Source organism: Lagenorhynchus albirostris, chromosome 14, assembly GCF_949774975.1.
Source record: "Lagenorhynchus albirostris chromosome 14, mLagAlb1.1, whole genome shotgun sequence".
In the NCBI taxonomy this organism is placed as follows: Eukaryota; Metazoa; Chordata; class Mammalia; order Artiodactyla; family Delphinidae; genus Lagenorhynchus; species Lagenorhynchus albirostris.
Window position 1 is genome coordinate 60,354,819 of NC_083108.1, and position 25,442 is coordinate 60,380,260.

A 25,442-nucleotide genomic window follows, 5' to 3' on the forward strand; every position below is an offset into this window, starting at 1 on the left:
GCCGACCACAGGTCTCCCCTGCCTGCTCACTGAGCCCCTTCTCCGCCATGGCATGTGGGTTGTATCTTCCTCTCCTTCTCCATAAAAAACTGACAGCCGGACCACACACACACTGAGTTCCCCTTCACCAGGAAATATATACCTCACGGGCCTTTCTTGGTAAAGCTTTCATCACTAGCCAAAAAATCCTTGTAGTTGATCTGACAGTTTCTTTTTTATTTATTTTAATTTTATTTATTTTTTTATCTTTTTGCGTTACGTGGGGCTCTCACTGATGTGGCCTCTCCCGTTGCGGAGCACAGGCTCCGGACGTGCAGGTTCAGCGGCCATGGCTCACGGGCCCAGCCGCTCCGCGGCATGTGGGATCTTCCTGGACCGGGGCACGAACCCGTGTCCCCTGCGTCGGCAGGCGGACTCTCAACCACTGCACCACCAGGGAAGCCCGATCTGACAGTTTCTTTACACTGATAATTTTAAAATTTAAGCCTAACCTCAACAATGATGTCATATGATCACAAGGCCAGGTACACAGCTGAATGCTAAACTGACTTCTAGGAAAAGCTGTGAAGAAAAGAATCTCCTAATCGCTGGACTTGTGGGAAAAAAAAAAAAGGAGTTCTCTCTTTTTCAGTTGTGACAATATTTTCCAGTTGTGACAATAACTGTGTATTTTGCTAAATAACTTACTGACAAAAGTCTTTGGATTTTAAACTTTGAACCTGGTGGGTCAGAGTTCTGTTTTTCAGTTGGTAAACCACTGATGAGGCTGTACTTCACCATATATCAGTGTGTGGTGATTATTTAGGAGTTAGAGGAATCCTAACAGGAGTTGCCATGAAATCATTAGTTCTTTAATCACATTATTTGGGAATAGAGAAGACTGATCAAATTTCAACACTATCAGCATGGTTCAAACTTCGTTTCTTCACAAGATCCATACTATCTCCCTTCACCTGGACAGAGGGACCTCTGTCATTGCTTCATTTGAACCCCTGATGATTCATCGCAGCCTAAAAGTATGGACTGAGTGTAGTCCAGTGTTTTATTCATGAGAATCTGAAGAATAATTAGGTATCAGGTTGGCTGCTGGTAGAATTATTGACTGAAGCCCTGCATCTTGCCTACAAGTATTTTAGAAGTCAAGTGGGACAGAAAGAGTCTTCGCAGGCTTTCTCTGGCTGGCAGACCTGTTAGCTCTTCCTGGAAGGGCCTTGTGTGCCACATCCCCTGTCTGAGAAATGAGTAGCCCCTACATGAGCCTGGAAGTCTCCGGAAAACAGCAAAAACTGTCAACCCGTCCAAATAGCTGCTTTGGCTCCAATATCACAAAACATGCTTGAAAACAATGAACAATGGTTTTTCATGGATCAAAATTCTCCCCTTGGACTTCTGCCTCAATAAAAGAGTCTACTGTAGTCAGACTTCACTAAGTTTTCTGTTTAGTTTCAACAATTTTTAAGTGGATTAATGCCCTTTGAAAGGAAGAAAGTATTTCTTTAATAAATATCCATACTTTCAACCATTAATAAGTCTTCTGGGAAAAAAAAAGTACTTTAAATGAACAAAGAATGGTTAGACTTCATTTGGGTTACTCTTAGGTTTGGTTTTCTTTAGCTACTAAAAACCAGTAAGGTTATTTAAAGTTCAGTCTAGCTTTTGGAAGTTTCTCAAGGAAGCTAATGATTCCAGACCCTCTAACTGCTCGCAAGTTACTCTGCAGAGTCTGTCGGTTACTTACGAGAGACCGGGAGCTCTGCCTGGACGCTGGCAGGAACTGTCTCACGTTAGTGGGTGTTTCCTTTTCAATGGAATGTCGTCTCTGGGGTGGCTGCCGTCGTTCTGGCTGGGGTGTGGAGGATATGGGCAAGAACTTCGGAGGGTCTAAAGAAACGGAATGAACCACACTGAAATCAACTCTCTTATAAAAAAAACTTAAGTTTTGAATTTCTAACAGAAAACCCTTTGTCATTTGTGACAAACACTGCATTCAAAGATGAACTGTTTATTTTGTTGGAGAGGTATATTAAGATTGGAGGTCCGTAGGGGGATACTGGAAGGATTGTTATAGAAGAATCTTTGCAAGATAAACTTGCTACATAAATAGAAAGGAAAAGGAAAAAACAGTTTTTAACATTCATTCAAATTCATGCATAAAACACAATATAAATAGTCTCTCAGATTTGTAATACAAATGCCATCATGGTATTTTCCACAGAATTTTGCAGTTAAAGAGTCTCAGGCTTTATTTAAATTTTCTTTTAATTGGACAAAAGACTTGTATTCAATAAAAAATTTTTAGAGCAAAAAATTCAAGAAGTAGATCTTGGACTTTATTTTAAAAGCATGTAAAAATTATGTATTCTGTGTGTCAAATCATACCAGAATTCTCAAGTGTACCCTCCTTTTACATTCTTTTTGAAAATAAAATATGAAAACTCTTTCTTCTTGATGTGTATCAAGATATTTTATCCTTAGGTTTAAATCAAGCTTTATTTAAATTTCAAAAAATAAATTCCAGCTTCAATGTTAATACTATATATGCCACTGCTCCTCTGCCTAGGAATATTTGGGGACAGGGTTTAAAAGGAGAATGTCTCAGGGTCTGATTCACATTTTGGAAACATAAGGAGGACAACAGAAATCATTTCTGCTGTCAGAGCTTTACTTCTGTTATTGATTTCTAATCAATTGGTAGCCACCCCAGCTCACTTTTGGTTACTCTCTGCATGGAATATCTTTTTCTATCCTTTCACCTTCCATCTGTTTATGTCTTTGCATCTCAAGGAGTCTCTTGTATACAGCATGTAGTTGGATCATGTATTTATCCATTCTGCAAATATCTGTCTTTTGATTAGAGAGTTTAATCCGTTTACATTGAAAGTAATTACTGGTAAGAAGGGACTTATTTTTGTCATTGTGCTATTTGTTTTCTATATGCCTTATAGCATTTCGTCCCTCATTTTCTGCATTCCTGTCCTGTTTTGTGTTTAGTTGATTTTTTTTTTTTTGCGGTACCCGGGCCTCTCACTGTTGTGGCCTCTCCCGCTGCAGAGCACAGGCTCCGGGCGCGCAGGCTCAGCAGCCATGGCTCACGGGCCCAGCCGCTCCGCGGCATGTGGGATCCTCCCAGACCGGGGCACGAACCCGTGTCCCCTGCATCGGCAGGCGGACTCTCAACCACTGTGCCACCAGGGAAGCCCTAGTTGATTTTTTATAGTGAAATATTTAAATTCCTTTCTCATTTACTTTTTGTTTATATCCTATAGCTATTTTCTTTGTTGTTACCATAGGGATTATATTTAAGATCCTAATTTTATAACACTATAATTTGGATTAATACCTGCTTAACTTCAGTAACACAGAAAACCTCTGCTCTTATACAGCTCTGTCCCCATCCCTTTCAGTTCATGGTGTCACAGAATTACATCTTTATATATTGTCTGCCCCCAAACAGACTAATAATTCTTTTAAATGCTTAAGTCTCTCAAATTATACAGAAGACAAGATTTGGAATTACAAACCAAAGTTACAGTAAAACTAGCTTCTGTACTAATAGTTCTTTTTTTCTTTAAATGTATTAGTTTGTTAAGTCATGCAGAAAACAAAAAGTACAATTACAAACCATTGTTATAATAATATTAGCTTTCATAATTGCCTATTTATCTTTATTGAGATCTTTATTTCTCTATATGGCTTTGAGTTACTGTCTAGTGTCCTATCATTTCACCCTACAGGACTCTGTTGAGCATTTCTTGAAAGGAAGGTCTAATGGTCTTGAGTTCCCTCAGCTTTTGTTTATATGAGAATGTCTTGATTTCTCCCTCACTCTTGAAGGACAGTTTTGCCAGATATAGGATTCTCAGTTAATGACTTTTTTCTTTTAGCACTTAGAATATAGTGGCCCAGGGTCTACTGGCCTCCAAAGTTTCTGATGAGAAGTCTGCTGAAAATCTTACTGAGATCCCTTGTGTGTGATGACACTCTTCTCTCTTGCTGTTTCCAGATTGTCTTTTGAAATTTTGAATATACAGGTTTCCCCCACTATCTGAAAGAGTATTCCTATGAATCCTTTCATAAACTGAAATGGTATAAAGCAAAGAAGCAAATACCTTAGGACACATCTTGCTAACGAATGCACAAAATAAATCAAGGTAAAGCACAGATGCTCACAGACACAGTTCAAAGTTATGGTGGCCTGATGCAAAGGCTGAACAATTTTTTTTTTTTTAGAAAACTGGGCTGGAGATTTAAATTTATTTATTTTATTTATTTTTATTTTTGGCTGCATTGGGTCTTCGTTGCTGCACGCACGCTTTCTCTAGTTGCGGTGAGCAGGGGCTACTCTTGGTTATGGTGCGCAGGCTTCTCACTGCAGTGGCTTCTCTTGTTGCGGAGCATGGGCTCTAGGCACATGAGCTTCAGTAGTTGTGGCACGCGGGCTCTAGAGTGCAGGCTCAGCAGTTGTGGCTCATGGGCTTATTTGCTCTGCAGCATGTGGGATCTTCCTGGACCAGGGCTTGAAGCTGTGTCCCCTGCATTGGCAGGTGGATTCTTAACCACTGTGCCACCAGGAAAGCCCTGAACACTACTTTTGCTTTTCAGCTTTTTTTTTTTTTAAAAGCAAAAATCCTCTGCTGATTTCTTTCAGTTAGTGAAAACAGGTATCAATGTAGGTCTTTTGTAAAAGTGAAGGGACATAAGATGAACTTTTGAAAAGCAGGGGATACCTGTAATGTGTCTTGGTGTGGGTCTCTTGACTTCACCTCAGTTGAGCTTCTTGGATATTTATATTCATGTCTTTCATCAAACTTAGGAAGTTTTAGTCATTATTTCTGCAAATATTCTGCCCCTTTCTTTCTCTTTTGCTCCTGGGACTCCCACAACGCGTATGTTGGTCCACTTGATGGTGTTCCACAGGTCCCTTAGTCTCTGCTTTTTTCAGTCTTTTTTCTTTCTGATCTTCAGTCTTGATAATTTCTACTTGCTAATTCTTTCTTTTGCCTACTCAAATCTGTCTTTGAATGCCTCTAGTGAATTTTTCATATCAGTTATTGTACTTTTCAGCCCCAGAATTTCTTTTTTGTTTCTTTCTAGGTTTTCTCTCTATTGATATTTCCATTTTGTTCACACATTGTTTTTTTCAACTTTCTTCACATTGTCCTTTATTTCTTTGAGCATCTTTAAAATTGTTGTTTTAATGTCTTTGTCTAGTATATCTGTCATCAGGTCTTTTTCTGGGACCTGTTTCTGTTATCTTGTTCTTCTGAATGAGCCGTATCTTCCTGTTTCTTTATATGCCTTTTGATTTTTTGTTGAACACTGAACATTTGAATTTATCAATGTGGTAACTCTGGAAGTCAGATTTTCCCCTTCCCCAGGGTTTTGTTATTTTTGTTTATTGTTTTTCTTACTGTTGAAGGCTGATCTCTGAAGATAGCCTGAGGTGTAAACTTAACATTTCCTCAGGTCTTTTATGAGCCATTCCCTGGGCAATCATAGTCACTTTCTAATCCTCCCATATGCATATGCCGTTGTTTTTGAATGTTCTAGGCTTTTCACTCTCAAAAGGGGAAACATGAAAAATGAAGGAGTGGGGGAAAGGCACCAGCCCTTTAAATCCCCTGGAGATGACTTCAGCTAGAGGGGAGGGGGTGAAGCTAGCAACAGGGCAACAATGGCTGCCTGCCTCTTTGCACTTTTGAAATCAGAAGCAGTAATCAGCAATCAGAGGACAGATCCCCAATACCTGGAGGACAGGGTCCTTCTTGTCCACCCTGGCTCCTGCAAGCTGCTCTAAGAACAGCACATAGCTGCCTGTCATGGGGCTGGGGGTGGGGGATGAATAGCTGCCACTGTGCTATGAGCTGAAATCTACTGAAGTTAACCCTGGAAGTTTTAGGCATTCAACAGACTCCAGAGTTCCAAAAATAATTACATCAGACAGATTCTACCACTGCAATTATTGTCTAGGTGGAAAGACAAATTCTGGTGCCTCCTACTCTGCCATCTTCCCAGAATCCTCCCCTTTAATATATAATTTTTAATCCTTTATATTGATCTTATAAATGAAAAGATTACCAATAGTATTTTTAAAAATCACTTAACTTTAGATTCTGTATTGCCTGAAGAGTTATAAAGGTGTTTTTACTATCTACAAATGTACGTGGGTAAGGATGTGTATGTATGTGTGTGTGTGTGTGTGGGTGTGGGTGTGGGTGCAGGGGGGATGATAACAAGTGTGATTATTTAGAGCTTCTGGTTTAAATTTAGATAAGGAGGTTATTAATCTAAAAAATACATACAGACAGTTGACCTATTCCCTACAACTATTATCTGTAAGCCCAAAGGTGACTGATTTGTTATAAGGTGAGAATCTGAGACCCAACTGCCCGTTTAGCCCTATGTTATGATGTCATTCTAGGAAAATAACAACATTTCTCTTCCTAACTAGTGAAATTCCAGGGTTAGTTCTTTAATTAACTAGTTACCCCAAATGACAACAAGGCACTTTGGGATTCACTTTTTTAGGTCAAGTATGTTTTTTAAGGCATCTGACACTAGTTCTTTGTACTACAAATACTCACTCTTCCTTGTAGACACAGCCTCCAGAAAGGGAGCTTCAAGGAATGAGGAAGGTGCACTGCTGCTGGCTGACCTGGGCAGAGTTTCTTCCTGAGAAAGGCACAGGCAGACGAGAGAGAGAGAGAGAGAGAGAGAGAGAGAGAGAGAGAGAGAGAGAGAGAGAGAGAGAGAGATCTCATGCTAATTAATAATGTTCACTCATAAATATTTAACATGAGGCACAAAATTTTAATGTCAAAGGTTCAAGGCAAGTTGGAGACAAGCTAGAAGGGATCTAAAATTAGACATGTCTGGGTTGTGCCCTGGCTTTGTCCCTCATTAGAGTGATGTGACACTGAGCAAGTTTCTTATCTTAGTTTCATAATTTCCATAGGTCACTACAAGGACAGATCTGAGAACACATTTAAAATGCTTACCACATTACCTAGCACACAAGAAATGGTGATTAATATTATCATTAGTGGAGTATTAAACACACTTATAAAAGTAATAGACTTGGAACCCCACAAGGGTAGATGTGGTGTATCGTGTTCATCGTTGTTACCTAGTACGAAATCCATCACTTACTAAGTAATGAATAAATATTTGTTGAATGAATGAAAACAAATATTTCATGAAATGTCATATGAATCTATAAAAATGTCTGCATTGTGCCAAATAAAGTTTAAATTCCTACTACCAGTGAGAAGAGACCTTCTTAATTTGTTTTACACTATACCAAAATAAAGTATAATATTTATTCATGAAAAATTTACTATTTACTATGTGACAGGGGATATACATTAACTAGAAGACAACTTATTTCCATAATATGTATAGAAAACTGATATTTTTAAATATACAAGAAAGTTAGGTTAATATATGACTATGACTGTGAAACAAATAGTGAAAATTCTCTCTGACCTACTTAGTTAAGGTGACTTTAAGCATTAGCCATTCACTAAAAACTGGCTTTACCTAAAACCTACTGCTGAAAGCATTAGTTTTGAACACACCTCACTACAAAGGATCTGGCCAAGGAACAAGAGAAGAAGAAAGCCTTGTAAACCGCACAGTCCAAACAAAGCCAGTCTGAGCAGCAACCTCCGCATTCTTGATACTCAACACCAAGAACAAGTCAGGCAACGTAAGCAAAGACCCACTCCAGACACGCTGGAGGTCACACAAGTCTCTAGAAAAGCCAGCAAGAACTAGCATAATCCCCTTCTGCTTATGGAAGGTCAAAAAGGAAATAAAAGCTAAGAGTATCTCATAGGAAAAGAAAAACAGAGTCATACCAGGACTTTCCAGTAGTTATGAGGTGGGAGCTAGAAACAAACAGCAGAAACCATCCCCAATGCACATATTTCAGCCAACCTTCCCTAGAATCATTTTTACAGCCTAATTTCACGTAAGTCTGAGACATGTCCATGCCTTGCACCCCACTACTTACTGGTCTGAAATCCCCGCTCTGAGAACAGCCAAGAGCCTGTCCTGGGCAGGCAGGGCCATTGCAGGGACGGGGTGTGGCTCAGGGCCTCTTGGGATTTGCTCCCAGAAACTGTGGTTGGTCCTCTGGCCCTGCACGCCCACCTCAGGCAGCTGCACCCACTTTCAGACTACTTGAAAACTAATCCTACCATTAAAAAAATAAACTCAAACTGGATTAAAGACCTAAATGCAGAGGAAAACATAGGCAGAACAGTCTTTGACATAAATCATAGCAGTATTTTTTTGGATCCGTCTCTTAAAACAGGAAATAAAAGCAAAAATAAACAAATGGGACCTAATTAAACTTAAACTTCCTTTTGCACATCAAAGGAAACCACTGACAAAATGAAAAGACAACCTACTAAAGGGGAGAAAATATTTGCAAATGGTATGACTGATAAGGGGTTAATATCCAACATATATAAACAGTTCATACTATTAAACATAAAAAAAAATTAAAAAATGGGCAGGAGAACTGAACATTTTTCCAAACAGGAAATGCAGGTGGCCAACAGGCACATGAAAAGTGCTCAACAGTGCTAATCATCAGGGAAATGCAAATCAAAACCACAATGAGCTATCACCTCACACCTGTCATTTTGATGTCAGAATCACTATCATCAAAAAACAAAACAAAAAAACCCCACAAATAACAAATACTGGAGAGGACGTGGAGAAAAGGGAACCCTGGTACACTACTGACAAGAATGTAAATTGGTCTAGCCACTGTGAAAAACAGTATGGTGATTTCTCAATAAACTAAAAATAAAACTACCATATAACCCAGAAATTCCACTCCTGGGTATGTATCTGAAAAAAACAAAAACACTAATTCAGAAAGATTCATGGACCCCAATGTTCACAGCAGTATTATTTACAGTAGCCAAGATATGGAAGCAACCTAACTGTCCACCAACAGATGAGTGGCTAAAGAAGATGTGGTATATATATATATATACATACACATACACACACACGCACACAAACACACATATACATACAATGGAATATTACTCAGCCATGGAAAAGAATAAAATTATGCCATTTGCAGCAACATGGATGGATTTGGAGGGTACTGTGCTGAGTGAAATAAGTCAGAGAAAGGCAAATACTATATAATCTCAATTATATGTGGGATCTAAAAAATATGACAAACTAGTGAATATAACAAAAAAGAAGCAAACTCACAGATATAGAGAACAAACTAGTGATTACCAGTGGTGAGGGGCAGTGGGGGAGGGGCAATAGAGGGGTAGGGGATTAAGAGGTACAAACTACTATGTATAAAATAAGCTACAAGGGCTTCCCTGGTGGCGCAGTGGTTAAGAATCCGCCTGCCAATGCAGGGGACTCGGGTTCAGGCCCTGGTCCAGGAAGATCCCACATGCCATGGAGCAACGAAGCCCGTGTGCCACAACTACTGAGCCTGCATGCCACAACTACTGAAGCCTGCACACCTAGAGCCTGTGCTCCGCAACGAGAAGCCACCACAATGAGAAGCCTGCGCAACGCAATGAAGAGTAGTAGCCCCTGCTCGCCGCAACTAGAGAAAGCCCGCGCAGCAATGAAGACCCAATGCAGCCAAATAAATAAATAAAATTTTAAAATAAAATAAAATAAGCTACAAGTATATATTGTACAACACGGGGAATATAGCCAATATTTTTTAATGAGTATAAATGGAGGATAACCTTTAAAAATTGTCAATTACTGTATCTTACACCTGTAACATATAAAATTATACATCAACTATATATATAAAGTATTTACTTCATAGAAAGAAAGAAAGGAAGAAAGAAAGAAAACTAATCTTCACCAGGATTAGTTCCTGCCCCAGAGGAGTCACGGAGACACCCAGAAAGGAACCGGGGAGCGTGTGGTGTCCCTGTCATGTCCACTCCCGTTGACTAAACACTTTCTGCCTGGCTGAGGTGTTTCAATGGGTCTCTGACATCTCTTAACATTAGTCTTTTCTACAGCCTGGTCTGGTTTCTGAAATTTGCTTATTGTCTGCGTATTGTCTGATCCAAGTTACTAGTCTCTGACACTAAGTTAGGCCTTTTCTAGTTCTTGACACTAAGTTAGGCCTTTTCTAGTTCTTGACACTAAGTTAGGCCTTTTCTAGTTCTTGACACTAAGTTAGGCCTTTTCTAGTTCTATGTCCTGACCAGTGACTCTTAATCAGGTCCTGGATGCAATGAGGTCACTGTCAGAAGTCCCGCAGCTTTGCTCCCGGGGTGGCACTGTCACTGAAGGCTGCCAGAATCGTCTCAGATGCCAGCCTGACACCTAACTCACTTAACAGGAAGGTAAATCTCCTTCTTCCTGAAAAGAATCCCAGTGAAGGCATAGATACAGCTCCTTTGCTTAGTTTTCCTACTGAAAGCTTTGATATAGCTCCAATCAAAGCTTATCTTGACTTTTAAAACGTTACCTGGGACAGGCTAGCAGAGGTTATTAAAGATAAGCAAGAAACACTGAGGTTTAGAGTTTTAGGAAGAGAGAAAAAAATGATGGAAAAAGATCTGGTGTTGGGAGGTCTGGTTTAGCAGGGATTCTGCTACTGAAAAGTTGTCTGACTTTCTAAAGTTGGTCTCTATCTCTACTAGAGGCTCAGTTTTCTCACTGAAAAGTAATGACGTTGAACAAGATTTCTAAGCCCCTTTCCAGTTTAAGTTATTTTAAATTCAAGCATTCTCATATACTACTAGTTGAAATACTACAAAGTTTATGAGATATGAAGATTTTGGAGTTAGACTTGGGTTTCAAATCTGTCTCTATAATTTACTCTTTAACAATCTTAGTTCAAAGACAACACCTTTCTGTGTGTCTTGTTTCCTTATCTTTTATATAAGGATCGTAGCTACTTCTAGGGTCTGATCAATTTATAATACCTAAAGTATAACATAGAGTTGGCTCAATAAAAAGCAGATATTAGAGCTTTCTTTAAGGACCTTGGCAATATGTATCAAAAGCTATAAATATGTACATTCTTTCACCTAGCAAACATTCTTCTAGAAATATCCTGAAAAATAATTCAAAGCAAAAATGTATCATAAGGATGTTAACAATATTATTGTTATTTATAATAACAGAAAACTGGTAACAGCTTAAATGTTCAAAAACAGGGGACTGGTTAAATATAATATGGCAAATTATTATGATAGAATACCACACAGATATTTGGCATCATGTTGAAAAAGGATTAATCAGATGGGAAAATGCTCATAATATTTTGTTAAGTAAAAAGCATGGGTTAGTTCCAGTTCTGGCAAAATGGCAGATTAGATAACCTATTCCTATGGCCTCAAGCAGGGTATAAAGTCTCTGGGTCACTACCAATAGCCCAGTTTCACAACTAGAAACTTTTAAGGACATCAATTCAAGCTTGTAGTTAATGCTGATTATTTAACTATTATAATTTAAATGCACAAAGCTGCTGGGTAAATCTAAGAGAAAAAAAAAATCCCTTTACTGGTTCTGCAACTGGAGGTCTCACTTGACAGAAAGGAAGAAAATGCGTTTCCTTGAAGGAACAAAGGACGCACAGCATTAAGAAGACTGAGGGCAAGTCATCATCTCATGGCTCTGAACAGGATTAAGGAGTTTTTCTGTCTACATAAAGCAGCTGAGTTTGTGTTGATAAAGTAAATAATCCATTAATATCCATTTCATAAGAATATCTGACTTATAATAATATATTGACTCTTTACAGGGAAATTCACTACTCAATGGGGAATATTTAGACAGGAACCTGCTCTTTGTGATAATCTGGGCCCAACTTTAAGTTAACCTCAAAGACAGCAAGGGGCAACAGGAACTTTCTGGTGCACAATGCAGTCAAATGAAATATGTCTGCAGAGGTGAGCAGAGCTGCTACCCTGGAATGGTGGCAGTTACCTCTTAGTATGAAGTCTCTGTGGAAGAGAAAATTAAATGAGATCATGTACGAACGAGTTCACCATACAGTCGGTATTCTGGTGGCTGGAAGGGTTTTTTTGGTCTGTTTTTATTTTTGTTTTTGGCCGTGCTGCATGCCTTGTAGGATCTTAGTTCCCCAACCAGGGATTGAACCCAGGCCCTCAGCAGTGAGAGCCTGCAGTCCTAACCACTGGACCACCAGAGAATTCCCCTGGAAGGTATTTCTTAAACCTGAGGGAAAAACCTCCGGTGGAGAGACTGCAAGGCCAGCAGGAGACGTGTGATCGTGCACAGAAGCACTTCCTCCAGGAGTGAGTACGGTGCCCCGTCCACAGAGGGACGAGCTCAGTGTCAGGCGTGCTGGGACTTCCTAGGGGACACTTCCTCTGAGAATGGAAAAGGCATGAAGATGGGGAGGTGGCGGGGTAGGGAGTGGAGAGCAGGGCCTAGGCCCGCCTCCATTTCTAGCTGACCCGCCTTGTACTTCTACAGCTTTGATGTGAAGGAAAAGTTTTGGTCCTTAAAAAAAAATTTTGGAAGCCACTCAGTAAATGGGAGGGAAGGAGGAAAAATGGGGAAGTGGTAATAAAATTGAGGGGATGGAAGAAAAGAGTAAGACCAGCCTTTTCTGAGCTTCTTCTTTATTTGGCCCCCACTGTCCTCCCACTACAGGCCTGAGTATTAGTCTTTGTTCCTGTGCAACCTCCACCAGGAATGCTTTAGGCAAGTCAGAGAGGCAGGGTCAGTCCACTCCTCCGCCCCCAGGGGAAGTCCAGGCCAGTAGGGGAGAAACAGGAGACCGGCTGTGACCTGGCCTGGCACGTGCCACAAACAGCAGAAGCCCTCTGCCCACTGCTCTCCTCGCCTGACTCCTCAGCCCAGGTCCTCCCTCTCCCTGAGGCTTCTCCAGCCCCTGGCCCCCTGGTGGCATCACACACAGGTGGCTCAAAAGGTGCCTGGCAGGCCGCGAGCACTCACCAAACACGTGTAATGACTCAGTGTATGCTTCTTATTTCCCATTTGGATTATGAGCAAGGGGACAAAGCCTATCGCACTGCTGTCCCTTTACTGCTTACTGAAGGCATTTGGTAAATATTTAAATGGAAAAAATGGAGAGGCATTGGAAAAAAAGAAGTTGGCGAAAAGGAAAAATAGAAGAGTTAAAGAAAAAAGTGTGAAAAAACATTATTATAAAATGTGAATGAAGACACTGTGCAATGTGATGTGGGATAGATCTGTCTTAGTATCTGTGGCCATTTTTATAAGTGAGCAAATAGGACCAGAGATAAATCAATCTTGGCTTAGGAATTCCCTGACATCAGGAATCCATTAAGGTGGGGAAAAGAACACCCATCCATCAACTTAGAGAAGGCAGGACTCCTCAGCCTCTTTTCCGCTTTCATATTTATGGGCAGGACTGCCACATTCTGGAGCTGCAGGAGACCTCAGATGGAGGACACGGTGGAGGCTGACACAAAGGGACCTGTCTTCGTGTCCTGTCCACAAAGCAGAGCCAGAGCCCACGGCATGTTCCTCACTAACTCACACTGTAAGGAAACCCGGCTTGAGTTTCAAGGTGCTTCGTTCATGTCTATAGAAACATCAGATAATTGTCAGGCTTTTACAAGAGACATTTTTCTGAGTTGGCTTCAACCAGTCGGTAGATAATCTTAAAGAGGCTAACGTTAAGAAAGCTTTTTAGGATGAACACACCTAATCTACCACAATTAAATTAAATCTACCACAATTAATTAAATCTACCACAAATTAAATCTACCACAATTAAATCTACCACAATTAAATTAAATCTACCACAAATAAATTAAATCTACCACACCATCAAAAGAAACCCTACGGAGCCTCAGAGAGGGCACCAAAAAACAAAACAAAACAAAAAACCTCTACTGAAACTGATTATTCACAAAGCCCAAGTTTGAAATATAGCTGTTTAAAATTAAAGGCTTCTGCTCATCTGTGTTTTCTAAATTTTAAAGTTTGAACATATTTAGAAGTTTTAAAATTCTATATTCAGGGCTTCTCTGGTGGCACAGTGGTTGAGAGTCTGCCTGCCGATGCAGGGGACGCAGGTTCGTGCCCCGGTCTGGGAAGATCCCACATGCCACAGAGTGGCTGGGCCCGTGAGCCATGGCCGCTGAGCCTGTGCGTCCGGAGCCTGTGCTCTGCAACAGGAGAGGCCACAGCAGTGAGAGGCTCGCGTACCGCAAAAAAAATCTATATTCAGAAGTTCAAAAAAAAAAAGGAATGTAAGGCATTCTCACATTCAGCATCTTTGCCCTGCCCCTCCCTAGTACTTTAGAGCATCAGCTGTAAGGGAAGAGGACAGAGGGGTGTGCTTGCTCCACTCCTGGCCCAGGACCATTCCCTCTGTTCCAGAAATCAGAGATCCCCACCTTACTCCCAATCATGGGAGCCATGACTGCCCAGGCCTGGACCAGCAGCCAAAGACCAGGCTCAACACGTCTCAGCACTGTATTTCACACTCCCTTTCTAACTAATGGGCAGGCACGCAAACGCAGCCTCGCTCTGATTAAGAGAATTGTGTCTAGCAAATCATCTCAAGATTTGGATTTAGGGCATCAGCACAATATTTTCACAAAGAGGAAAACTAAGACAACTGCAGAGGCCGCCCACTGCCCCCCTCATGGCCTGGGCATTCTAGCTCAGGGCAGTGAAGGACGAAGAAAGGACAGGAAGGGGGTCCTGGACACGGGATGGCGTGCTCGCTGCACCAGACACAGGTGCTCCCAGCAGACTCTGCAAGGGCGGCACTGGTGTCAGCACCGTCCAGCTTGGTCACCTCCAGCCACACGTGAGAACTCAATGAACTGAGTTTTAAATTTATTTAATATAATTTGCATTTCAATTATCACAGTTCTAGTGGCTAACCACTAGATCTTCTTTTCATTTAAACTGTTGTTCTCACAGGTTAGCATGAATTTCTTTAAATATGTGAGTGTCTGCTGGGGATCAGGACCTGGGAATATAAGGTGAATTCCGCACCTTCCCTCCTGGGAGCTTGCACTTGGTGAGAGAGAGAAAAAAATGGATAATTATATTACAAAGGGTCAAGTGCTCTAACGCAACAGACGGATCAGAGGGTTATTATGGAATCGGAGAGGAGCTGGGTGTAGGCTGCACGCAGATGCACAGAGCGGAGCAACAGGGAGTGAGCAGGAAAGAACAAGGGACCCAGTGGGGCTGAAGGGTAAACTGAGGCAGAGTGATGTTGCAGGCACCAGATGGCGCAGGCTCTGATGCAGCTTCTTCAGGGACAGGAGCTTAGTCCTGTAAGTGGCAGGAAGCCTTCAAAAGGTTTCAAAGACAAAGACCCTAGTGGTATTTGCAAGATGGAATCAGGGAAGCTAGGAAGAAGGAAGATAAGATATGACTGATGAGACAGCGCATGCACTGAATTGGGCAGTAATAAGAATACTTCTTTACTATTCTTGAAGTTTGAAAAACATTTAGTGGCAAAATGGTTATTACTGATATTGCTGGATAAGGTGTGGAGACCGGTGAGGGCGTTATGAGAGAATAACCCCTCAAGTTCTAACTTGGATGAATGAGGAGAGAATGGAGCCAGCAACCGAGACAGCAGACAGGAGACTAGAAGCCTGCTGTGTGTGGCGTGGTTTGGCAGGGGGCGGGGAAATCATTTCATTTTATATAAGCTGACTTTGAGGGTCAGGTAGTGGAGACATACAATAGTGACACTGCGGACAGAGGCCTGCAGAGATCTGGGAGCACCCACGTCAGGAACAGGAAGGATCCGCAGGGCATGGGCACAGTGTTGGGGGACTTGTCTTTTGGTGTTACTATTACATAAAGAAGAAGCTTCAGTATGGGGGTGTGTGTGTGTGTGTGTTCTAGAGAGGGAAGAATCTATGAAGATGTTTTTCTTTTTCCTTCCCCAAAACAAAGGGAAACATATTTAAGAAAATATAGGTTTGAAAATTACTGACTTATTTTAACCCCACTGTAATCTAAGACTACGTATGTATGTCACAAGTTATTCTATAAACTACAGCCACTATATTGGCCTTTATTAAATAACAGTAAGTAATCCACTGTTTCATTTCCTGCTAAATGAATGAATTTTAAACCTAACTTTAATTGACTGAAAAATGGGAAGAGATTAAGTAACAGCTGGAGCAACACGAGGACCGGTCGGAGGGCGCTCACTTCCTGACCCCGAATCGGGACATGGGGGGCCGTGGGGACTCACCTCCGAGTCAGAGCTGTCCAGCTCGGCCAGAGTTGGGGCTTTGAGGAGTTTCTTCCGCTGCACAGGCACCTGCTGTACGGCACTTGCCCCATTTTCTTTTGATTGTGACGTTAAACCTCCATTCACCATCGATGATTCCAGGACATTCTTTGGAGATTCAGGGGTAGCTACCTCTGGTAAAACAAAGGTGAAAGCTTACCTTTTCTTGAGCACAGAAAGGTAGTCAGTGAACCAAACACACTGTTCCAAGTACCTGCACTTGGAAGCACACCCGAGGTGATACGGCATTTCTACGTCATGCAAATACAACACAGAGGCTAGACACAGTAACACCTATGCATATACAACACTTGCGTTGACATTAACTGTCAGATTCAAATAAAGGAAACCTTTAAATGAAAAATTATATATTCACATTTGTAGATAAAAATTTAGAGCTAGAAGAAATACTACAGATAACTGACTCAAACTTCTCTATTTTCCAGAGGCCCAGAGAGGCTAACTTTCCTTTTAGCCTCTAAAGAGCTAGTGATCTACAGATCAGAGTGATGGCATGCACATATGGCTGTAAGATCTGAAAGTGGTTTGATTTTAAAGTAAAAACAGCTAATAATCTATATGCATATAAACATGAACACAAAGACTCTGAGATACATTTCCTCTGATAAAGCTGATTTTGATTATACAAAGCTCAAATCTGGATGGGAAGGCAGTGAAAGAAATGTGGCAGCACAGAGCACAGAGCATGGAGTACAGAGTACAGACTACAGAACACAGAGCATACAGTATGGAGTACAGTGAACAGAGTACAAAATAAGAGTATGTAGCACAACAGGTAAACTTTAGAGTATACAGTATAGTTAAGATGCAGATGGTCTGGATTCGAAGTCTAGCTCTAGTTGTTTGACCTTGAGCAAGTTACTTAAACTTTCATTCCTCAACTGTAAAATGGGGCTAACAACAGAAATGGGCTTGTGGTGAGGATTAAATAAGTTAACAACTGCATATAAAATACTTTAGTGTGTAATAAAGGCAGTGCACAGTAAATGTTAGCAATTATTAACACTGACTTTTATCTCCATTTGTAAGTGAGTGAACCAAGGCTAAGGATGATTCAGCCAGTCACACAGCCAGCGCGGCACAGCTGACACTGGAATCCTTGTCGGTACTGATTCTAAAAGGTCACCTTTTTTTGTAGTGGAGGCTGTAATCTTCCAATGCAAGTGGAACTAATTTTCTTCAGTATTTCAATAACTAATAATTTTAATAACTAACTACTAAATTAGAGTATTTAAAAGTGAGAAAAAGCAGTCCCTGCATGATTTAACTCACAGACCAGCCCATAACCTGGTTTTTGCCCATGGAGCAGTCTGTGAAACTCCCATGGTTGGGGGTAAAGGGTATGCTGGGCACTGAAAAATCAGGATTAATGCTTGTTTGTGGGGGGTGGGGGGAAGCGTTGTACCTGAAGTAACTATAAAATACAAGAATGTTCTATTTATAGTAGCTCCCCCCAACATGTAATAGTTTTATGCTTGAAGTGGAAGAGGTGGATTTCCAGATAACATTCAGAATGTAAGTATGTTCTAGTACAGCTTTCCTTGACATTATTTAAAAGAATTATGTGAATTATTTATTATAAATGATGTATATCTAACTTAATATTCACAATTTCTGCATATTTTTAGATATCAAGAAGGCCAGAACTAGAACTGCCCTTGTGAACTACAAGGGTTTGAGTGAGCAAGAAAGGAATGAGGAAAGGAAAAAAGGAAGAAGACAGACTTGTCATAAATCATTTATCATTTTACATAAAATGTTTAACAGAAAACTTGACAAAAAATGTGTTGACAACACATGAGTTAATTTTGTTACTACCTCTCCAGGTATTAAGTAGCTAGAACAAATATATGATTGGGGGATGGGGTGTGCTGAAGGGACAAAAGGGCAAAAGCAGCAAGTTTTTACAAAATTACAAAGGTTAAAATCTTTAAATAAACCTTTCATAAGGTGTAGAAAGCAGTAGGCTGCCACACTTACAAGCGTAATTTAAAAGTCTTCCAGAGAGCAAAGGAGGAAATGATTGGGCTAATTGATTAATTCCTATTCAAGAAAAAAGGTAATGTTTAAATATGGTCTTGAAGTATCTTTTGAAAAATCGTATTCTATAGCACACACTTTTTACACACTTCCTCCAGAGGTTCATGCAGTAGCGGCAGCCAGTCTTCCAAGAAAAAGCACACATATCTCCCACTGGTCCAACTATCCACACCCAACTGAGGCTCTGCCTGGAGACACAGTGAGCTTCTCCAGGCGGGTCTCACAGGTCCAAGCCAGAGTTTCCTTAAGGGTGAAGTCACCAGTGGTGTGTGGAGGAACATTAACACAGTTTTAATGGTTATATATTTAATGTTTCAGAAAAAATATAATTACTATATCAGATACATGATTTTATGGATGTTTTTGCTTAAGAAAATTTTAAAAGTCATTTATGGTAGATTTAAAAAGTTTGAACAGTACTGGTGGCACTTAAGTCTGGTAAAATCATGAGGGTGAGATCTGCACTGAAGTTTAGGGAACACTGTTAAGTGACAGTGGCTGCCATGAGCTAACTTCATTCTCAATGCAAGGGATCTGAGAAATTACCCAATAGCTCTCTAATTGCCTGAAGACTTTGCTGAGGTTGGTAACTGTACTTGAGCTCACTGACTCAAACTACTGAAATAAACACCTAGTATTCAATTCAAAGCTTTCGGATAAATGGAATTAATAGAAGAATATGTTATGTCCCAGTCAGGCTTCAGGATGATCTCCGTATGTAAGACTAAATATTGTGTGTGATTTTATCTAATACTGCATATTTGTAAAAGCCCCAGTTGAACACACTTTTAAGAGATATTTTTAAGTAGTTTGATTACTTATACTTTTCTGTTCAAATGAATGAATCCTCATTATCACTTCAGTGTATCTGATGAGAAAACCAAACCCTTGGATAAGACTTTAGACTTCTTCTATATAAGACAGAATTTCTGGTGATATTTATAAGTAAACAAACTATTTAAGATGCTACACAGAGCTTTAGAAGTCACATGCCTCAGGTTCAGAATCTAAAACACACAACCATGATATTAAATACCTTATGTAATAACTTCTATTATTACACAGTGTAATAATTATGTCTGTTAGATACACCCAGGCTGCTGCCTTATTTAGTTGGAGGAAATATGGCTGAAATAAAGATTGTATATTTAATATTTGCATCAGAAAAATAAATTATACTTACCTTAATTAATGTTGACTGGATTAACATTTTCCACTAAGAATTAATATTTCTAAAACATACCTGAGCAGCAGAACATACTTCAATGTGTCCTATTCTACACTTACGTGCATTACCTACACTACACGTTTAAATATTTACTCCTTAGTTAGCTAATTTCCCAACTTAGACAAGAAATGCATCCCGATCTTTGCATTTAGGTTAGAAGAATAGATCAGTCTTTTCCATTTATAATTTGGGACATTTAAATTGGTTAGTCAAAATGACACAATGAAAACACAAGAAATCGAGAATGAAGTGTGTGGAAATTGCAAAGTACACTAAGGTACAAAATAAATTATGGCAAATGATAAGCAGTGAAAGCAAATCAAAAATTTTTGTTGCTCCTTTACTTCGAGAAGCTCAGCACCAAGAGCTTTCTTCCCAACACAAGAACCCATCATATAACCTATAAGACACGAACACACCTACATACATGTGTGTGGGCATGCATGCCATCCAGGTCAGCCACCTGTGCCTACTTCACGGGAGACAGCAGCCAGTGTGCTTAGGCAGCGGCCACTCCCAGAGAGCCCGCCAGGGAGGAATATCTTTAGTAGATATTTAGAAGAGATGGATCTTAGTATGTGTTGCCAACTTTTGGAGATTAGCAGTAACACACATGTTCTCAAACATTTCTGAGTTTATTTTCCAGACCAAGCTTTTTTTTTTTTACAAAGTTACTCTGCAAATCGTTGATAAAATAAAAATTGTCAAATGGATAAAGAAAATAGAAAAAGCTCCTCAGTGGTCAGTCAGAAGTAGTAAGTGAAGACTATAACATATTTATCTGAGTTTCTTGAAAGTGCAAATATTAGTCATGCCTAAGAGAACTACAAATATACATAGAAATTCAAAAAGCAGTTGAGAACTATTTTAGCAGTTGGAAGACACTCAGTAAATATTCACAGACAGAACATGATATTAGAACTCTCTGGCTCTTTAAATATGAATTTGTATGTAAGATATGCCAACAGTTCCATGGCATGTAAAAGAAAATTCTGGAAGGAAATACTAGTGCCAATATCTTATCTCATTTTGCATTCAAAACAGCAGCTTCCAAAGTCTAAAATTCTAACGTGCAAAACATTTTATTGGGACTAAGCTGGCTTTGCAAATTTGCTCATATATAATTTAAAAATTCAATTTAAAAGGGGGGCTGATTTTACAGGTCAAATTTAATCATTAATAGCTACTTGTTTCACTATTAGTCCCTGTCTATTTAACAGAAGGGCTCTAAACGTGTCCTACAAACCCGGGACATATGATTATATTTTACAACCAAAGCCATTACAACGCTCATGTGTTTTTAGACTCTTAATCAGCACAAAGAACCAGCGTGACAAGGCCCTACGCACAGGAGCACTGGGTACGCAGATAGCTCTTGGCCCTCAACTGAGGAGCAGTCGTCCTCTGAAGCAGCTGACAGTTCTGAGTTCAGCTACCTGAATAACTGAGTGCTTTAGAGAGTAAGAAGTGTCAAAACTTTGTTTCTTGAAAGTGTTTTCTATGCTCTGAAGGCAGAGTTCTGTTAGACTCTGACCGCTGCTTTATGAGATTGGGGGTGGGGTGGGCACTGTGTTCCATGACCACAAGTGTCACGGTTCTTCCACAGGCTCTTGCAAGGCAACAGATTTATTACAGTTTTAATTTTTTTAAAGTATACTATTTTCAAAGAAACAGAATGTTTTATTTGACCACAGCTTAGAAGAAGCCTTTCAATTTTCTTTTTTGACGTGTTTGAACAAGCAGATGAATGAAATGTATTTCACAGAGACCACAAAACCCACGTCAGGTGTGAAAGTGCTTTTTTTTTTACCTGACAAGTCAAAACTGTAAGACATGCTAAGTGGCCGCATTGCTGAAAAAAGAAAACAAACAATAAAAAGAAAATAATTCAGCTGTTAGGATATACAGGGAAGATGAAAAAGGGAGGAGGGTTCAAGACCTGTGGTGGCACATTTCACACTTTAAGGCAGAAGGCAGTAAATAACAATCTGAAATACAATAAAACCATGAGTCTTAGTTTTAATTATATTACTAAGACTTGAAATGGAGTAACAATAAAAGAAAACAAATAACTTTTAAAGAACATGTTAAAAATGAAAGCATGTTAAAGATACAAACATCTTAGAATCATAGTACAGGACTTTAAAATATAAAAGAGTTCAAAAGAAAAAACTAGCCATGTTTTAAAACATGATTTTATGGAACATACAAAATCTTTAAAATTTAACAACAAATGTATTCTTAAATAATTAACTTCAGGATGAAAATGTGGCTCTCTGCATACAGGTGAAACATCTTATCAAAAATCTCATTCAGGGGGGCTTCCCTGGTGGCGCAGTGGTTGAGAGTCCGCCTGCTGATGCAGGGGACGCGGGTTCGTGCCCCTGTCCGGGAGGATCCCACATGCCGCGGAGCGGCTGGGCCCGTGAGCCATGGCCACTGAGCCTACGTGTCCGGAGCCTGTGCTCCACAACGGGAGAGGCCACAGCAGTGAGAGGCCCGCGTATCACAAAAAAAAAAAAAAAAAAAAAAAAAAAAAAAATCTCATTCAGGTACTACCAGCATCACAAAGTATCACTAATTCTCTATTGTAGGCAGTGTAACCTGGCAGTTGAAGCAAGGCCTCAGGAGCCAGAGAGCCTGAGTTTGAACCTCAGCTCTGCCACTTACTAGCAGTGTGATTCCGGGCAAGTTACTTAACCTCTCTGTGCTTCAGTTACTTCATCTGTAAAATGGGAATAATAGTACCTATTTCATGGGATTGTTATAAAAATTAAATGATTCCATACAAAAAAAGGTGCTCAGAATAGTGCTTAGCACATAGTAGAAGTTAAATAAATACAATCTCCTATGAATAAACTTATTTCTTTCCTGTTGAAATCATTTGTTTTAAAAATTTTATTACATATACTAAAAAACACTGAATTGTATATTTTAAATGGGTGAATTTTATGGCAGGTAAATTATATCTCAATAAAGCTGATTTAAAAAGGTTATTACCAAAGTTTGATGAATTTGGGTATTCATAAGAATGAGAATTACCTATTTCCACTGTAGCCCCATCCATCCTATGCCCCAGGTCAGGGAGGACAGGTGGCTCTGTGGTCAGAAGAGGAGAGAACCGCAGGTCCACAGGCTTGTCAGGCACAATGTCCCCCCAGCTCATGTTTCCGAGGCAGCCCGCATACAGTTCTAACACCCAAATTTAACAGAATGAAAGTATCTCTCCATATGCTTTTGGCAGATGTTTTTAAAGGAACAATTTACAACCCCAAATCTCATAGTATGAGGTGTTAGAAAAGGTGTTGGGAAAAAGAAAATGATAAGATATGAACAAAGACTGATGCAAAAGAATACTAATTTCAGACTTAACAGGAAAAAAATGGAGCTAGCCTGTAAAACAATAGGGAAATAGGCGAGTAAAAGACAACTTAGCCATGTGTTAGTAATCACGTCCTTATAAATAATGCTGTGGGGCATATTTAACGACCTGGGAAGATGTTCCTGCCCCACATAACATTACATGGGGACATCAGACACTGTGCACACAGCTCTTGTCTCCACCTCATGACGCACAAGCTCCATCACAGCGCATGCCTCTGCTGGTGAAACTACGGGTAACAGTTCTTCTTTAAACATTTCCCCAATTTCTACAGTGGGTTTCTACTTGCAATTACATGGAGGGGTAAGGTTTTAAAGCTATTTAGGGAACTTTTCTTCAAGATAATTCTGCCAACTTTACCCAAACTCCCCAAGGGAAACTTTATAGTAAGAACCAATGTAGGTCTGCAGAAAGAAGAGCCCAAATCTCTTACTTTCCAATTAAGATGCAAGATCAATTTTAAAAGTAAGATTCTCATAGAACAATCACTTTCAATAACAGCTCAATTCTGGTTGTTGTGAAACACCAATTCATAAGGTTAAAATAAAATAAGATATACTATAGAGAAAATTGATATTTAATTATTCTAAAGTAGATTTCCTGCTAGTTAGCATCTAACTTGTTGAAAATGAAACAGAAGAATATGTATATGACAAGGGCATGTGATGCCCCTTCTATGCAACGTGCGGTGTCCCGTTGCCACCCACAAGGACTGCTGGTCTCCTGAACGCTCAGCCCCGGCCACCCCCATGCCCCTGACGGGCTGCTGTCGGCGCTGCAGGGGGAACATGGACCTGCTGCCCCGAGCCTTTCCTCTGTCAGTGCCTGTGGGCAGGGACTCTGACTGCTCATCTCTCTACTCCAACAGCTGACACGGCTGTTTAATAAACACTTGGAAAAATGAAGGAACTGTATGTCAAATATCATCCAAATCATACAAGCACGTTACGTCTGTCTTGTTCCTTTCTCTGTCCTGTTGGTGCTTCCACTGGAGTTTATAATCCCTCCTCTTTTCTCCTGAAAATCATGAAGCTTACTTTTCTCATGGTAATATATTTGTTTTGCCTTATAATTTTGTTGAAATCTTTTCTATTTCCCCATTATTCCTTCTCAAGGTACAGTAATTTTTAAAAATCCGGTCTTAAGCAGCCGTCCTATAACACCATTTCCTTATTTTTCCATAGTGGTTCTTATTCTTTGAGGCTGTGGACCCTTTAGCAATCTGAGCAAAGCTATGAACCTCCTCTCCAGAAAATGCACATACATACACTTTAGGAAATACATACAAATTTGTTATATTTCAAGGGACTCACAGACCATCCTTAGGCTCATGCAAGGACTCCCAGAATAAGAACTCTCCATTTATGTCATGTATATGTTCTGGCTCATTATTATGTAAATGCTCATATGGATTTGTTTTAAACATCATTTTAAAGGGAAACACTTGCTGCCATAAAAATCAGACAGAGATAAATTCACACAGCCTGCCCTCACTCTGAAGCTCTGTACATGGAAGGTATGTGCTATTATTTCAACACCTCTGGGAGTACTTTTCATCACTGTCCCTGCAGTGGAGACCAGGACATAACAACCAACAAGACAGACGTGGGCCCTGCTGCCACGGAGGCCACAGTGTGACAGAATGGCCAAAAGTCAAACAAAAGAACATCAGCATGCAGTGACTGAGAGTCATGGGAGGCAGGGAGAGCCGCTGAAGTGGATGTGACTGACCAGACGGAGAAAAGGAGAGCCTGAGTCAGAGAGGGGAGGACTAGAGAGACCTAGAAGTAAAACCCACAGGGCTTGGCTGTTGGGTAAGAGCCAGAGGTGATGCTGAGCAATCTGTCCTGGGCTCTGAGATGGGGAACCAGGAGGAGACAGTTGGAGGAGAAACCAGGCGAGGTCACCGCTTGGCTGCGGGGCTTGTCGTGCGTGAGGGGCAAGGAGGCCCTGCTCAGCAGACGGCTGCACGTGTGGGTCTGAACTTTCAGAGAAACCTGCGCTGTAGGGCGGGAGCTGGGGAAACCAGAAACAAACCCTGGAGGAGAATGTGGTTGCTCAGGGAGAGGGAGCCCGGGATAGAAACCAGACGACTAAGCAGGGCTTGAAAGAGGCAGAAGAGGTCGGAGGAGAGAACCAGGAGACAGTGCCACAGGGTTGGCTCCTGTCCTGTTCAGGCACCACGAGACTGTTTCCCTGAATTCTTTGGGCATCTTTAATCTTACAAATTGGAGGACAGCTGCATCAACAAAAATGTTTACATTTTATAATATGGTTTTGCTCTAAATGAAAATCAATGTGTGCTTATAAAAAAATTAAACATAATAAATATAAAGGAATGTGAGTAATAAGTTAAGTGATATCAGTAATAATTGAGTCTCTTATCACATAATACCATATCTTCAAACCATAATTAAGACAATAGAAACCTGAAGTAAAACTATGTATCACTTATATTTCTAAAACGTAATAACTTATCCATGTATATGTATTACAATTTATAAAGTATTTTG

At 40.2% G+C, this 25,442-nt stretch overlaps 2 protein-coding genes across 27 annotated transcripts in view; one reads left to right on the forward strand and one right to left on the reverse strand.

The window, feature by feature from the left end:
• The window catches only part of PRELID3A (PRELI domain containing 3A), a 179,468-nt gene that overhangs the window by 86,518 nt on the left and 67,508 nt on the right, over window positions 1–25,442 (forward strand). For 4 of the 24 annotated variants that reach the window (XM_060170245.1, XM_060170261.1, XM_060170264.1 and 1 more), the window contains one exon: window positions 24,114–24,359. The exons of 5 other annotated variants lie outside the window; for them this stretch is intronic. In XM_060170245.1, coding sequence (XP_060026228.1) covers window positions 24,114–24,147 — 34 coding nt within the window. In that variant the 3' untranslated portion in view covers window positions 24,148–24,359. 15 more of the 24 variants (XM_060170244.1, XM_060170260.1, XM_060170253.1 and 12 more) reach the window with 11 other exon arrangements.
• SPIRE1 (spire type actin nucleation factor 1) overlaps window positions 1–25,442 on the reverse strand; it is a 208,016-nt gene that overhangs the window by 12,193 nt on the left and 170,381 nt on the right. For 2 of the 3 annotated variants that reach the window (XM_060170228.1, XM_060170226.1), the window contains exons 9-11: window positions 16,220–16,392; window positions 6,585–6,672; window positions 1,739–1,881 (exon numbers count right to left, since the gene is read on the reverse strand). In XM_060170228.1, coding sequence (XP_060026211.1) covers window positions 1,739–1,881; window positions 6,585–6,672; window positions 16,220–16,392 — 404 coding nt within the window. Of the gene's footprint in view, window positions 1–1,738; window positions 1,882–6,584; window positions 6,673–16,219; window positions 16,393–21,357; window positions 21,400–25,442 lie in introns of all 3 variants that reach the window. The other variant, XM_060170229.1, reaches the window with a different exon arrangement.